Source organism: Oryza sativa, chromosome 5, assembly GCF_034140825.1.
Source record: "Oryza sativa Japonica Group chromosome 5, ASM3414082v1".
Taxonomy (NCBI): domain Eukaryota; kingdom Viridiplantae; phylum Streptophyta; class Magnoliopsida; order Poales; family Poaceae; genus Oryza; species Oryza sativa.
The window spans coordinates 9,631,705-9,647,489 of record NC_089039.1 but is presented as its reverse complement, the minus strand read 5'-3'; the positions used below and the strand labels follow the sequence as shown (position 1 = coordinate 9,647,489).

The 15,785-nt window shown below is 51.5% G+C and overlaps 1 protein-coding gene across 1 annotated transcript; it reads left to right on the top strand.

Annotated features, from left to right (window-relative positions):
- The first annotated feature begins 7,622 nt into the window (after positions 1-7,622).
- LOC136356614 (uncharacterized) lies at positions 7,623-15,120 on the top strand. Its single transcript, XM_066310861.1, has 3 exons — positions 7,623-8,453; positions 14,497-14,637; positions 15,073-15,120. Exons 1-3 carry the CDS (start codon positions 7,623-7,625, stop codon positions 15,118-15,120), a joined length of 1,020 nt encoding a protein of 339 aa, XP_066166958.1.
- Positions 15,121-15,785: the final 665 nt, after the last annotated feature.

Genomic DNA, 15,785 nt, shown 5'->3' with positions numbered 1-15,785 from the left:
TTCTTTCTTTCCCTTCCTTTTTCTCTTGACGACCTATCTCTCTCCCGCGCCCTCCCTCTTGCTGGGCCAGCCCAAGCCGCCTTCTCTCCTCTCTGGGATGCTGATAGGTGGGGCCCACCTATCAGGTCGTCCCCTACCTCCAGCCGCCCATGCCCCGGCGCCAACCGCCGCTCCCCACGCCGCCCACCTTCCCCGCCTCCCGCGTCTCTCCCGTGCCTTGAGCCCACGTCGCCGCCCACCTCCTCCACCTCTCCCGCTCTCGCGCGCGCCCGTTTAGAGGCCGGGATTCGAATTTGAATCCCCCTCCTCTCTCTCTCTCTCCACCCCCACGTTGCTGGCCAAATAGGGGGCCACCCCAGCCGTTTCCGCCCCTCCCGAGCCCATAAAATCACTTCCCCGAGCTCTCTCTCTCGTTTCCCCCATTCGCCGTCCTCTCCCGCGCCCCCTACCACGCCCGCGCCGTCACACCGACCTCCGCCGCCCGCTGCCGACCTTCGGCCGCACGCCGTCGCTGCTAGGCTCGCCGCCGCGCCGCGCAACCGCCGCCGCAGCTAGAGCTACCTCGGCCGCCGCTCGCTTGCCGCCAAACGTCGCCGAAGCGCCGTTTCCATCGCACGCCGGTGAGCTCTCCATTTCCGCCCAACTCCGGCCGGCCGCTCTAGTCGCCGTGGTCATCCTCCCCTCCTCCTAACCTGGTCATCGCCTTTCCCAGGTTGTGCCCGACCCCGTCCGCCGTTGTTGGAAGCGCCGCCGCCGCTCGTCTCTTCCCGCGCCGGTCGTCGTCATCGCCTCGGTGAGGAAACCCCTCTCCTCCTTCCTTTCCTCTCTCTCGCGAGCGCCGCCGCCCTCCGCGCGTGCGCCGTCGTCTTCGGCCGCAGCCGCCGCCTTCGCGCCGGTCGCCGCTGTCTCCCCGCGCCGCCGGTCACCGCCGGTGACTGCGCATGCGCGCGCCGCCGCCCGCGCCATCCGATCGGCCTCCCGGCCGATCCGGACAGTTGGTCCCGTGGACCAGCGGTGGACCACCCGCGTGGTCCCGGTCCACAGTGGACCGGTGCCTCTCCCCTCCCCTTGAGCCACTGCCCGTGGGTCCCACATGTCGGCGCTGCAACCCCCCCCTTGGGTGACGTCCGCCCTGGGGATTTATTGCGCAATAAATCGAATAAGGACTTTTCTTTATTAGTAAAAACACAGTTTATCTTCTAAAATTCATAAGTAATTCATCCGAGCTCCGTTTAAGTCCATTCAAGTCTCAGTAAATTCATACAAATCCCTAGAATCCATTAAAAATGGTTTTGTTTCATGTTTCAGTAGTCTTATAGCATGTTTTGCTTGTGTGCTTTGTTTGTCGCGTAGATTTCGGTCGTTTCGTCGACCCGCGGTTTCTCGAAGACCTTGCTGAGGTCTCATCAGTGCGAGAGCAAGGCAAGTCATGCATTATAATTGATCATATTGTACCCAATTTACAAATATCCCGCATTTCTATCAAATGTTGCATTCTTTTACAATGTCATGTGGGATGGGTCCTACCACTCAGCCATTTATTGTTTACCCTATGCCATTAATAATTTGGGTATCAAAATGATTAGATGTTGGTTTAGGAAATGCTCAGCCATGCCTAGTTCAACTATTACACAAATGGGGATCACATTATTACATAGACTTTGACTATTAGCATAGCTTTGGATTGGTGCCACCGTAATGGTGTTAGTTAATTAAAATACACTGAATGGTGGGCTGTGGGTGCATGGTTTAGCTGGTCGCACCCATGGCAGTTAAGGACTGGTTCACAGGAAACCCTAGGAGACTTACCGTGCTTACCACAAGCGGGAGTGGATAACTGCTTGATCTGAAGTATAGCTCGACCCTTTCCTAGGCACCGGTGGCGAGGGTGGGCGTGATGGAGTTGGGTCGGCCGGGGTGTCTGGTTGTCCAGCTGCCGGATTCACCGCGGCGTAAGAGGGACCGCCCATTGCCTGTTGGGGTGGGGGTGAAACCTTTGCGTGGTGTGGATGGTTAGGAGAGAGTTATGCGGAGGGTCTTGACACGATTTCCCCCTTTGCAGTATCATGGTGATACTTTGGGGCATGGCGACATGTGTGGAATCGTGTCTTGTGGGTACAGTTGTACACCTCTGGCCAGAGAAAAACTATTCGAATAGCCGTGCCCGCGGTTATGGGCGATCAACCAGATTCACCGTGATTAGTCTCACCCCTAGTTTAGCTTAATGAACTGGTGTAGTTCAGGTGGTTGGTTGGGCCTGTTGCAACGTGGTATAGCGTTGGACAGTGATTGGTTAATATTGCTTAATTACTACAATTGTTTTACTGCTTTCAACTGCTGCTTTTAAATGCTAGCTTTGTGCAAATGAACCCATAGCCTCCTTTGGTTATATCCTGCATCATACATTCTCATCCGGTATGACTTGCTGAGTACAGTGGGTAGTACTCAGTCTTGCTTTCTTTTCCCCCACACCAGAGCTGAAGATCTTCCTAGTGGGAGCTGTTCTGTTGAAGTTGGTTTCGTCGATGCCGTCAAGGATTGCCTGTGGAGTGGAGTCGCCCGCTGCAGAAGTCAAGAATCCAAGTTTAGTTCGTTTTATCTTTTCCGCTGCATTTGTAATCTTTTATATTTTTGTAAGACGTGGATCTGTATGTCAACAATTATCGTTTGTGTACCCTGGCTGGTCCTTGTCACACCCCGAAGTTTTCCTCCCAAGCCAAATTGTAATTTGCATATGACCCCAAGAAAATGCAGGTGAAATCAGGAGAAAACCCTAAGAAAATAATGCAAATAATAATCGGAATTGACATGTGGAATTTTTCTTGAATTCTACATGTCGAAATTCATTAACAGGATTTTTAGTGGAATTTTCAGAGCTCTAGAAATAATTTTAACCAATTAAAATTGAGCAAGTGCAATTTTTATTCCAGGGAAAATCCTTTTTCCTTTTTCTTTTTCTTTTTCCCTCTTTTTCCTCATTTTGGTTAAATGGGCCGTCGGCCCATTTCCCCTCTCTTTCCTCCCCCTCCTCCTTGCTGGGCCGGCCGCAGGCCGAGGCCCAGCCCGACAGCCGGCCGCCCGCCTCCCTCCTCCCGGGGTCGCCGACAGGTGGGGCCCACCTGTCGGTCCCGTCTCCCTCCTCCCGCCGATCCCGCTCGCGCCGCCGCCACCGCAACCGACGCCGCGCCCACGTCTCCGCCTTCCTCGGCCCACGTCGTCCACGCCCGTGCGTGCGCCGCGTCTCCCGCGCCCTTTCCCCTCTCTCTCCCACTTGCGCCCGCGCCCGAGATGGCCGGGATTCGAAATTCGAATCCCGCCTCTCTCTCCTCCCCACTCCCCCGCGTCGGCCGGCGAATCCCGCCGTTCCCGGCCACGTCCGGCTCTCTCTCCCCCTTTTTAAGCATCGCCGTCGTCCTCTCTCGCTTTTTCCCCATTTCGCCGCACTCTCCCGTGCTCCCCATCGCTCCCGCGCCGTGCAACCACCCGCCGCCGCCGTTTTTGCTACTTCGGCCGCCGCTAGCCGCCGCTAGGGTCGCCGCCGCGCCGCGCCGTCGTCGCCGTCGGGTTCGCGGGGTCAAGATCTACCTCGGCCGCCCCTTCCCCGTCGAGGTTCGCCGCCGGAACACCCGTCTCCTCGCGCTCCGGTGGGTTTAACCTCTACCGCCGCCTTCGGCCATGGATTCCGGTCGCCGTGGTCTATCTCCCTCTCTCTAACCCCTCTCTTCTCCTTCCTTAGGGCACGCCGGAGCTCGTCCGCCGGTCGCCGTCGCCTCCCGTGGCTTGCCGTCGCCGTTCGCCATCATCTTCCTCCGCGCCGGCCACCCTCGGTGAGGCACCTCCTCTCCCCTCCTTCCCCGCTTCCCCGTGCGTCGCCGCCGCCCGCGCTCGCCGTCGCTTTGGGTCGTTGCCGCCGTCCGCTGCCGCCGCTTTCGCGTCGCCTCCGCCGCCGGATGCCGTCGCCGGCGACGTGACGCGCACGCGCCGCCGCCGCTAGCCCGGGTCGGCCGATCGGCTTTGATGCCGATCCGAGCCCGGGGGCTGCCGCCGCCGCCGCCGTCCGATCTACCCTTGGGTAGATCGGGGCCGTCGATCCGGCCGCCACGTGGCGCCGCCGCCCCATCCTTCTCCCCCTTGTGTCACTGCCCGGTGGGCCCCGCTTGCCAGCCGCCTCTCTCTCTCTTTGAGTCACTGACCCGTGGGTCCCGCATGTCGGCGCCGCCCCACCCCTTGCTGACGTCAGCCCTGGGGCAATATTGCGCAATAAATCGATTAAGGCTTTTTCTTTAATAGTAAAAACACAGAGAATCTTCTAAAAATCATAACTAATTCATCCGAGCTCCGATTAAGTCCATTCAAGTCTCAGTAAATTCATAAAAATGTGTAGAATCCATTAAAAATGGTTTTGTTCTCTGTTTCAGTAGTCTTATAGCATGTTTTGCTTGTGTGCTTTGTTTGTCGCGTAGATTTCGGCCGTTTCGTCGATCCGTAGTTTCTCGAAGACGTTGCTGTGGCCTCATCAGTGCGAGAGCAAGGCAAGTCATACATTGCAATTGATCATATTGTACCCAATTTACAAATGTCCCGCATTTCTATTAAATATTGCATTGTTTTACAATATCATGTGGGACGGGTCCTATTACTCAGCTTTATGTTGTTTCCCTTACGCCATTGATAACTTGGGTATTAAAATGACTAGATGTTGGTTTAGGAGATGCTTAGCCATGCTTAGTTCAACTAGTGCACAAAAGGGGATCACATTAAAGCATAGACTTTGATTATTGGCAATAGCTTTGATTTAGTGCCACCGTAATGGTGTTGGTTAATTAAAGTACATTACATGGTGGGCTGTGGGTGCATGGTTTTGCTAGACGTGCCCATGGCGATTAAGGACCGGTTCGCGGGATGCCCTGGAAGAACTTATCGTACTTACCACAAGCCAGCGTGGGCAACGGCTGGGCTTGTAGTGTAGCTTTTCTCTAGCCGACGTACCCAGGCGAGGGTGGGCGTGATGGAGTTGGGTCGGCCGGGGTGTCCGGTTGATCGGCTTCCGGATTCACCGCGGCACGAAAGGGGGGCTGCCCGTTGCCTGCTGGGGACGGGGGCGAACCCTAAGGTGTGGTGCGATCGGTTAGAGGGGGTTATGCGAAGGGTCCTGTCACGGCCTCTTTCCGGTATGTCGTGGTGGCATGTCGGCGCACGGGAACGTGTCGTGGGGCTGTGTCTTGTGGGTACAGTTGTACACCTCTGATCAGAGTAAAACTATTCGAATAGCCGTGCCCGCGGTTATGGGCGGTCGACCAGATTCACCGTGATTAGTTTCACCCCTAGTTAAGCTTAATGAACTGGTGAGTTCAGGTGGTGGTTTGGGCCTGTTGCAACGTGGTGTAACGTTGGACAGAGATTGGTTAATATTGCTTAATTACTACAACTGTTTTACTGCTTTCAACTGCTGCTTGAAATGCCGGCTTTATGCAAAAGAACCTTTAGCCTCCCTTGGATATATCTTGCATCATACCTCCTCTTCCGGTATGACTTGCTGAGTACAGTGGGTAGTACTCAGTCTTGCTCTCTTTTCCCCCACACCAGAGTTGAAGTCCTTCTCAGTTGAAGATGTCTCGAAGAGGTTGGTTTCGTCGCTGCCGTCAAGGATGCCTGTGGAATGGAGTCGCCCGCTGCAGGAGTCAAGTCTTCAGGCTTAGCTCGCTTTTATCTTTTTCCGCTGCATTTGTAATCTTTTATATTTTTGTAAGACGTGGATCTGTATGTCAACAATTGTCGTTTGTGTACCCTGGCTGGTCCTGGACAGGGGTTTAATGCACATTCAGCTTAGAAATTCTGGTTCGTGAATTTCTGGGCGTGACAAGTTGGTATCAGAGCCGACCTTGACCGTAGGACAAGCCAACTGGAAAACCTAAGAGCTCTCTTAAACCTTTTCATCTGCATATGCTTTTTGCACTTGGATTTGTTTCGGGAAAAATTTGGGGTTTTGCCTCTTTGGTTTGTGGGAAAAATCTTGGTCGTTCATTCGGGTCGGATCCTTAAAATTTGCTCGGTCTAGGGTTTTAGAAAAATTTTATCCGGAATTTATTTGATAGTGAGTCGGGAATTTATTAGGTGATATGCGCTAAGTCGTGTCTAGGTACGATGGGGAGATTTTATGCGTATCATTATAGCTATGCATCTATTTTGTGCATTGATTCATTGATTAGTTTGTTGCATGGGTATCTTTATCCGGGTTCATAAAAAAAAAATGTTCTATGCATAAAAATCATCATGCTTGGCTAGTTGTTTGAGTCATTTGTGGCTTCATTTAATTTGGTTTTGAGCATGCGTTGATTCCTATCCCTTGCCTACCTTAGATGTCAGACCTGTTGTTCGATCGCAAGCGCCGCTCCAAGCTTCAGAGTCGCCACCCATAGCTTTATCGTCTTCTTAGTTTTGTTTGCTTGCTAGTTTCTGTGCTTAGGTTTGTTGCTTGTGGGTTAGTCGGCGGTCGATATCATGTGTCAGTGGTATGGCTGCTTTTATTAGGAGTTGCGTGCCTCTTTTTTCAGTGTTTTAATCAAGATTAAGATAATGGCACTTAATTTTATAAGAAAGATTAGCTTCCAAGCCATCTGTTTTCTTCCTTTCTCTTATTTCTACCTATCCTCGTCCAGATGATGAAGACAAGGAATGATCCCCGTGACTCCAACGACGCCAGTGGCAGCGAAGAGCAGACCGATGGAGCTCATGTCAGTGGTGCATCTGGCAGCAGATCATCTCCACCGCCCGAAAACCCAACAGTCACTCAAATGATGACAATGATGATGCAACAGATGCAGCAACATTACCATCAGATGTTGCAGCAGGCGCAACAGAACCAGCAGTTTGGTCCTCCACCATCACACGTGTCCAAACTGTTAGACTTTCTTCGTATCCAGCCACCCACTTTCTCAAGCACCACCAACCCAATGGAGGCCAATGACTGGCTCCGTGCTATTGAGAAGAAGCTGAACCTATTGCAATGCAACGACCGAGAGAAAGTTGCTTTTGCTACACACCAGTTGCAAGGTCCCGCTTCTGCCTGGTGGGATAACTACGTGGCGACCCGTCTAGATGCAACGGAGGTTACTTGGGCAGAGTTTTGTCAAAGCTTCAGGAAGGCACAGATTCCTGAAGGGATTATGGCACAACAGAAGAGAGAGTTCCGTGCATTGCAACAAGGAACCAGAACGGTTACAGAGTACCTGCACGAGTTCAACCGCCTCGCGCGCTACGCTCCTGAGGACGTGCGCACCGATGCTGAGAAGCAGGAGAAGTTTTTGTTTGGGCTCGACGATGAATTGACCAACCAGCTAATCTCCGGAGTCTATGAGGACTTTGAGAAGCTTGTGGACAAGGCTATCCGCCAGGAAGAGCAACGCAACAAAATGGACCGAAAAAGAAAGGCAGCTCAGATCAGCTTTCCTCAGGGGAACAATCAGAAGCCTCGCTTCATGACGGGACAGCTAGGTGGGCCTTCCACCCTGATCGTCTGTCAGCACCGTCCCTATCACCCGAGTAACTTCAACAACGACTACAACGGTGGCAGTCACAACAACAGTAAGCAGCACAACCACAACTCGACTCCACCCCCACTAATGGCACCAGCTCAGTCAGATCCGCCAGCTGTGTCAGTTCAGTCAGAACAACCCAAGAAGGGGGCTGTAGGAAAGCCAGGACCCTGCTTCAACTGTGGCAAGCACGGCCACTTTGCTGGTAAGTGTCCGAAGCTGAATCGCACTAGACCCAGGTTCATCCAGGCCCGCGCCAATCATGTGTCTGCAGAGGAAGCACAGGCAGCACCAGAGGTCGTGTTGGGCACGTTTCCAGTGAACTCATATCCAGCAACAGTTCTCTTTGATTCAGGTGCCTCGCATTCTTTCATTTCCAAAAGATTTGCTGGGATGCATGGATTATCGGTAGTGGAACTTAAAATACCGATGCAGGTTCATACCCCTGGAAATGATATGAGGACAGCACACTACTGCCCCTCGGTGACTATAGAGATCAAAAGATCCCCGTTTCTATCCAACCTCATCCTTCTCGAATCTAAAGACCTAGATGTCATTCTCGGAATGGATTGGTTGACCAGAAACAAGGGAGTGATTGACTGCGCAAGCCGCACCATCACCCTAACCAACGACAAAGGGGAGAAGATCACCTTCCGTTCTCCAGTGTCGCAGAAGTCCGTAGCGAGTCTGAATCAGGCTGCTATTGAGGGTCAGACAGAAACAGTGGAGAAAAGTCCCAGGAAGTTGGAGGATATTCCTATAGTACAAGAGTATCCTGAGGTGTTCCCAGAAGACCTCACTACAATGCCACCGAAGAGAGAAATCGAGTTCCGGATCGATTTGGCACCCGGGACTGCTCCAATTTACAAGAGGCCGTACAGAATGGCAGCTAATGAGCTAGCAGAGGTCAAGAAGCAGGTTGACGAACAGCTGCAGAAAGGGTACATCCGACCGAGTACTTCACCTTGGGGTGCTCCGGTTATCTTTGTGGAGAAGAAAGACAAGACTAAGAGGATGTGCGTTGATTATCGGGCCCTTAATGAGGTCACAATCAAGAACAAATATCCGTTGCCAAGAATTGATGACCTGTTTGATCAGCTAAAAGGAGCTAAGGTGTTCTCCAAGATAGACCTGCGATCAGGCTATCACCAGTTGAGAATTCGGGAAGAGGATATTCCCAAGACAGCCTTCACCACTCGGTATGGGTTGTTTGAGTGCACGGTTATGTCCTTTGGACTCACCAATGCACCGGCTTTCTTCATGAACTTGATGAACAAAGTGTTTATGGAGTTTCTTGACAAGTTTGTCGTGGTGTTCATTGACGACATACTTATCTATTCCAAGTCTGAAAAACAACATGAGCAACATCTTCGTCTGGTACTCGAGAAATTGAAGGAGCACCAGTTATATGCCAAGTTTAGCAAGTGTGACTTCTGGTTATCGGAGGTCAAATTTCTGGGTCACGTCATTTCTGCTCAAGGCGTGGCAGTGGATCCATCAAATGTGGAATCAGTTACCAAGTGGACCCCACCAAAGACAGTTTCTCAAATCCGGAGTTTTCTTGGACTTGCGGGCTATTACCGTCGGTTCATCGAAAATTTCTCCAAGATTGCCAGGCCCATGACACAGTTGCTAAAGAAAGATGAAAAATTCAAGTGGTCGGCTGAGTGCAACCAAAGTTTTGAAGAACTCAAGAAGAAGTTAGTCTCTGCACCAGTTCTAATTCTGCCAGATCAGACAAAAGACTTCCAGGTATACTGTGATGCATCTCGCCAAGGATTGGGATGTGTGTTGATGCAAGAAGGCAGAGTGGTCGCATATGCTTCGCGACAGTTGCGTCCACATGAGACCAATTATCCCACTCATGACCTTGAGTTGGCAGCAGTGGTTCATGCTCTGAAAATCTGGCGGCACTATCTTATTGGCAACCGCTGTGAAGTTTACACTGATCATAAGAGCCTGAAGTACATCTTCACCCAGCCCGACTTAAATCTCCGGCAACGAAGATGGCTGGAGTTGATTAAAGATTATGACATGGGGATACACTATCATCCAGGCAAAGCAAATGTGGTAGCAGATGCTCTGAGCAGAAAGAGCTATTGCAATGCAGTATGTACCGAAGGCATGTGTGACAAATTGCAGCAAGATCTTGAGCACCTAAATTTGGGCATCGTGGAACACGGGTTCGTAGCTGCCCTAGAGGCACGGCCTACACTCGTGGATCAAGTCAGAGCAGCTCAAGTAAATGATCCTGAAATAGCTGAGCTGAAAAAGAATATGAGGGTTGGAAAAGCTCGAGATTTCCATGAGGATGAGCATGGCACAATCTGGTTGGGAGAGAGATTGTGTGTGCCTGACGACAAAGAACTGAAGGATCTCATACTAACAGAAGCTCATCAAACTCAGTATTCAATTCATCCCGGCAGTACTAAAATGTACCAGGACCTCAAAGAGAAATTCTGGTGGGTCAGCATGAGAAGAGAGATAGCCGAATTCGTCGCACTCTGCGATGTTTGTCAGCGAGTCAAAGCAGAACATCAGAGGCCCGCAGGACTGCTACAACCCCTTCAGATCCCGGAATGGAAATGGGAAGAAATCGGAATGGATTTCATAACAGGTTTGCCCAGGACATCGTCGGGGCACGATTCAATCTGGGTGGTCGTGGATCGACTCACCAAAGTTGCTCATTTCATTCCAGTACACACTACCTATACGGGGAAAAGGTTGGCAGAGCTGTACTTAGCAAGGATCATGTGTCTGCATGGGGTACCTAAGAAGATAGTATCTGATCGGGGGAGTCAGTTCACTTCAAAATTTTGGCAGAAACTGCAAGAAGAATTGGGGACTCGTTTGAATTTCAGCACGGCTTATCATCCGCAAACTGATGGTCAGACCGAAAGGGTCAATCAGATCTTGGAAGATATGCTGCGAGCGTGTGCGCTCGATTTTGGTGGAGCATGGGATAAAAGTCTGCCTTATGCGGAATTCTCTTACAACAACAGTTATCAAGCCAGTTTGCAAATGGCACCGTTTGAAGCGTTGTACGGACGGAAATGCCGCACTCCGCTCTTCTGGGATCAAACTGGAGAACGCCAATTGTTTGGGACGGAAGTATTAACTGAAGCAGAGGAGAAAGTCAGAACCATCAGAGAAAGGCTAAGAATTGCCCAGTCTCGGCAGAAGAGTTATGCTGATAACCGCCGAAGAGAGCTTACTTTCGAAGCAGGGGATTATGTGTACCTTCGTGTCACTCCGCTCCGAGGAGTACACCGTTTTCAGACGAAAGGCAAGCTGGCACCACGCTTCGTGGGACCATACAAAATTTTGGAACGAAGGGGAGAAGTTGCTTATCAGCTAGAACTTCCATCCAACATGATCGGCATCCATGACGTGTTCCACGTTTCCCAACTAAAGAAGTGCTTAAGGGTACCTGAGGAACAGGCTGATTCGGAACACATCGATATCCAGGAGGACCTGACCTATGTGGAGAAGCCGGTTCGCATACTTGACACCAGCGAAAGGAGAACCAGAAACAAGGTCACCAGGTTTTGCCGAGTTCAGTGGAGTCATCATTCGGAAGAGGAAGCAACCTGGGAAAGGGAAGATGAGTTGAAAGCCGCCCATCCGCACCTCTTCACCAGCTCCTCCGAATCTCGGGGCCGAGATTCCGTTTAAGGGGGGTAGGTTTGTCACACCCCGAAGTTTTCCTCCCAAGCCAAATTGTAATTTGCATATGACCCCAAGAAAATGCAGGTGAAATCAGGAGAAAACCCTAAGAAAATAATGCAAATAATAATCGGAATTGACATGTGGAATTTTTCTTGAATTCTACATGTCGAAATTCATTAACAGGATTTTTAGTGGAATTTTCAGAGCTCTAGAAATAATTTTAACCAATTAAAATTGAGCAAGTGCAATTTTTATTCCAGGGAAAATCCTTTTTCCTTTTTCTTTTTCTTTTTCCCTCTTTTTCCTCATTTTGGTTAAATGGGCCGTCGGCCCATTTCCCCTCTCTTTCCTCCCCCTCCTCCTTGCTGGGCCGGCCGCAGGCCGAGGCCCAGCCCGACAGCCGGCCGCCCGCCTCCCTCCTCCCGGGGTCGCCGACAGGTGGGGCCCACCTGTCGGTCCCGTCTCCCTCCTCCCGCCGATCCCGCTCGCGCCGCCGCCACCGCAACCGACGCCACGCCCACGTCTCCGCCTTCCTCGGCCCACGTCGTCCACGCCCGTGCGTGCGCCGCGTCTCCCGCGCCCTTTCCCCTCTCTCTCCCACTTGCGCCCGCGCCCGAGATGGCCGGGATTCGAAATTCGAATCCCGCCTCTCTCTCCTCCCCACTCCCCCGCGTCGGCCGGCGAATCCCGCCGTTCCCGGCCACGTCCGGCTCTCTCTCCCCCTTTTTAAGCATCGCCGTCGTCCTCTCTCGCTTTTTCCCCATTTCGCCGCACTCTCCCGTGCTCCCCATCGCTCCCGCGCCGTGCAACCACCCGCCGCCGCCGTTTTTGCTACTTCGGCCGCCGCTAGCCGCCGCTAGGGTCGCCGCCGCGCCGCGCCGTCGTCGCCGTCGGGTTCGCGGGGTCAAGATCTACCTCGGCCGCCCCTTCCCCGTCGAGGTTCGCCGCCGGAACACCCGTCTCCTCGCGCTCCGGTGGGTTTAACCTCTACCGCCGCCTTCGGCCATGGATTCCGGTCGCCGTGGTCTATCTCCCTCTCTCTAACCCCTCTCTTCTCCTTCCTTAGGGCACGCCGGAGCTCGTCCGCCGGTCGCCGTCGCCTCCCGTGGCTTGCCGTCGCCGTTCGCCATCATCTTCCTCCGCGCCGGCCACCCTCGGTGAGGCACCTCCTCTCCCCTCCTTCCCCGCTTCCCCGTGCGTCGCCGCCGCCCGCGCTCGCCGTCGCTTTGGGTCGTTGCCGCCGTCCGCTGCCGCCGCTTTCGCGTCGCCTCCGCCGCCGGATGCCGTCGCCGGCGACGTGACGCGCACGCGCCGCCGCCGCTAGCCCGGGTCGGCCGATCGGCTTTGATGCCGATCCGAGCCCGGGGGCTGCCGCCGCCGCCGCCGTCCGATCTACCCTTGGGTAGATCGGGGCCGTCGATCCGGCCGCCACGTGGCGCCGCCGCCCCATCCTTCTCCCCCTTGTGTCACTGCCCGGTGGGCCCCGCTTGCCAGCCGCCTCTCTCTCTCTTTGAGTCACTGACCCGTGGGTCCCGCATGTCGGCGCCGCCCCACCCCTTGCTGACGTCAGCCCTGGGGCAATATTGCGCAATAAATCGATTAAGGCTTTTTCTTTAATAGTAAAAACACAGAGAATCTTCTAAAAATCATAACTAATTCATCCGAGCTCCGATTAAGTCCATTCAAGTCTCAGTAAATTCATAAAAATGTGTAGAATCCATTAAAAATGGTTTTGTTCTCTGTTTCAGTAGTCTTATAGCATGTTTTGCTTGTGTGCTTTGTTTGTCGCGTAGATTTCGGCCGTTTCGTCGATCCGTAGTTTCTCGAAGACGTTGCTGTGGCCTCATCAGTGCGAGAGCAAGGCAAGTCATACATTGCAATTGATCATATTGTACCCAATTTACAAATGTCCCGCATTTCTATTAAATATTGCATTGTTTTACAATATCATGTGGGACGGGTCCTATTACTCAGCTTTATGTTGTTTCCCTTACGCCATTGATAACTTGGGTATTAAAATGACTAGATGTTGGTTTAGGAGATGCTTAGCCATGCTTAGTTCAACTAGTGCACAAAAGGGGATCACATTAAAGCATAGACTTTGATTATTGGCAATAGCTTTGATTTAGTGCCACCGTAATGGTGTTGGTTAATTAAAGTACATTACATGGTGGGCTGTGGGTGCATGGTTTTGCTAGACGTGCCCATGGCGATTAAGGACCGGTTCGCGGGATGCCCTGGAAGAACTTATCGTACTTACCACAAGCCAGCGTGGGCAACGGCTGGGCTTGTAGTGTAGCTTTTCTCTAGCCGACGTACCCAGGCGAGGGTGGGCGTGATGGAGTTGGGTCGGCCGGGGTGTCCGGTTGATCGGCTTCCGGATTCACCGCGGCACGAAAGGGGGCTGCCCGTTGCCTGCTGGGGACGGGGGCGAACCCTAAGGTGTGGTGCGATCGGTTAGAGGGGGTTATGCGAAGGGTCCTGTCACGGCCTCTTTCCGGTATGTCGTGGTGGCATGTCGGCGCACGGGAACGTGTCGTGGGGCTGTGTCTTGTGGGTACAGTTGTACACCTCTGATCAGAGTAAAACTATTCGAATAGCCGTGCCCGCGGTTATGGGCGGTCGACCAGATTCACCGTGATTAGTTTCACCCCTAGTTAAGCTTAATGAACTGGTGAGTTCAGGTGGTGGTTTGGGCCTGTTGCAACGTGGTGTAACGTTGGACAGAGATTGGTTAATATTGCTTAATTACTACAACTGTTTTACTGCTTTCAACTGCTGCTTGAAATGCCGGCTTTATGCAAAAGAACCTTTAGCCTCCCTTGGATATATCTTGCATCATACCTCCTCTTCCGGTATGACTTGCTGAGTACAGTGGGTAGTACTCAGTCTTGCTCTCTTTTCCCCCACACCAGAGTTGAAGTCCTTCTCAGTTGAAGATGTCTCGAAGAGGTTGGTTTCGTCGCTGCCGTCAAGGATGCCTGTGGAATGGAGTCGCCCGCTGCAGGAGTCAAGTCTTCAGGCTTAGCTCGCTTTTATCTTTTTCCGCTGCATTTGTAATCTTTTATATTTTTGTAAGACGTGGATCTGTATGTCAACAATTGTCGTTTGTGTACCCTGGCTGGTCCTGGACAGGGGTTTAATGCACATTCAGCTTAGAAATTCTGGTTCGTGAATTTCTGGGCGTGACAGTCCTGAACAGGGATTTAATGCACATTCAGCTTAGAAATTCTGGTTCGTGAATTTCTGGGCGTGACATGGGCTCCCTGTCGGTGTCGCTACTGAAGAGAAGGCACACATGGTGGAGCACCTTAGGAGGCACATGGCGCCAGGTGTCACCATATTGGTGCGGAGCACGCAGGGTGCCCGCATCTTCCTCTACCCGGTGGAGATCTGGCACGACGGCTTTGGCGTGCACCACCCGGAGGACGAGGTGATCAATCATCAACTCCGTCATCATCCTGCGCAAGCCGCCTCTGGTGGCGGACCGCCGCGACCCTCTCTTCCCACCATCCATCGGATGCCGGTAGCCACCGCAATGTCGCCGCCGCTCGCCATATGCCTTGGGGCACGCGCGACTCGTGGGCACGCTGCCAGCACCGCTGCTGAGAAGGGAGTGGGCGAGGAGACTTGGTTGTTGATAGGTGGGTCCCATGTAGGTCCAGCGTTGACTCGGCACAGGTGACCAGAGCCAAAGCGCCACGTCGGACGAAACTGGAGCCGTACTACCTTGGGATAAAGGTTGACACTGTTTTATGAGTTCAGAAACAGACTATACATGGACTATAAATGAACGTATTCCCCAACAGTATTATCGGTCAAGCGGCTCTCATTTGATCAACAGTGTCCGGTTGTAATTTCATTTCAGGTCCCAAAGAAAGAAAAGGGGAAGGCCAAGGGCATTTGGGCAATTTGACCATGTGAATTATTGAATTCAAATCTCCCTCAAAACTACATCTCATTGAAAATATATCTGTTCATTCTTTAAAGGATACACCCTCCATCCAAAAATATTAGGAATTTTAAAGGGATATGACACATCCTACTAGAATATGTTACATCCCTCCGAAATCCATTATATTATGGGATGGAGGGAGTAATATTTATTTTATAGTTTGTAATTTGATCTATCAATTTACCACTTAACCTATGCTGTTGAGAAATTAATAAATTTGGCACTTGTATGTCAATAATATTTATCATATTGGAAGTTATTTTAACTTTTCCTTCCAAGTATTATTTGATTTATTTTCCCAATAAAAATATTATTTATGTGATTCTATTTAGTTAGTATTTCATCTATGGAAACTATATTTTTATTTAATCACCAAATCACTATAACATTTTTTATTTTTAATCATATGCGTTCATATTGTAATATTTTTTTATATTTAGGAACTTGGAAATTAGATTTGTATTTAATTTCTTTTCGCTTATAATTTTTCACAAATTGTATTACGTTATGTTTGGATGCTTTAATAATTAACACTTTTGAAAAAACTTTATTATTATCTTTGGAGGTAAACCTATGAAGAACCCACAACAAGGATAGAACGCCTCGAGTTTAATCGAGCCGTTTTC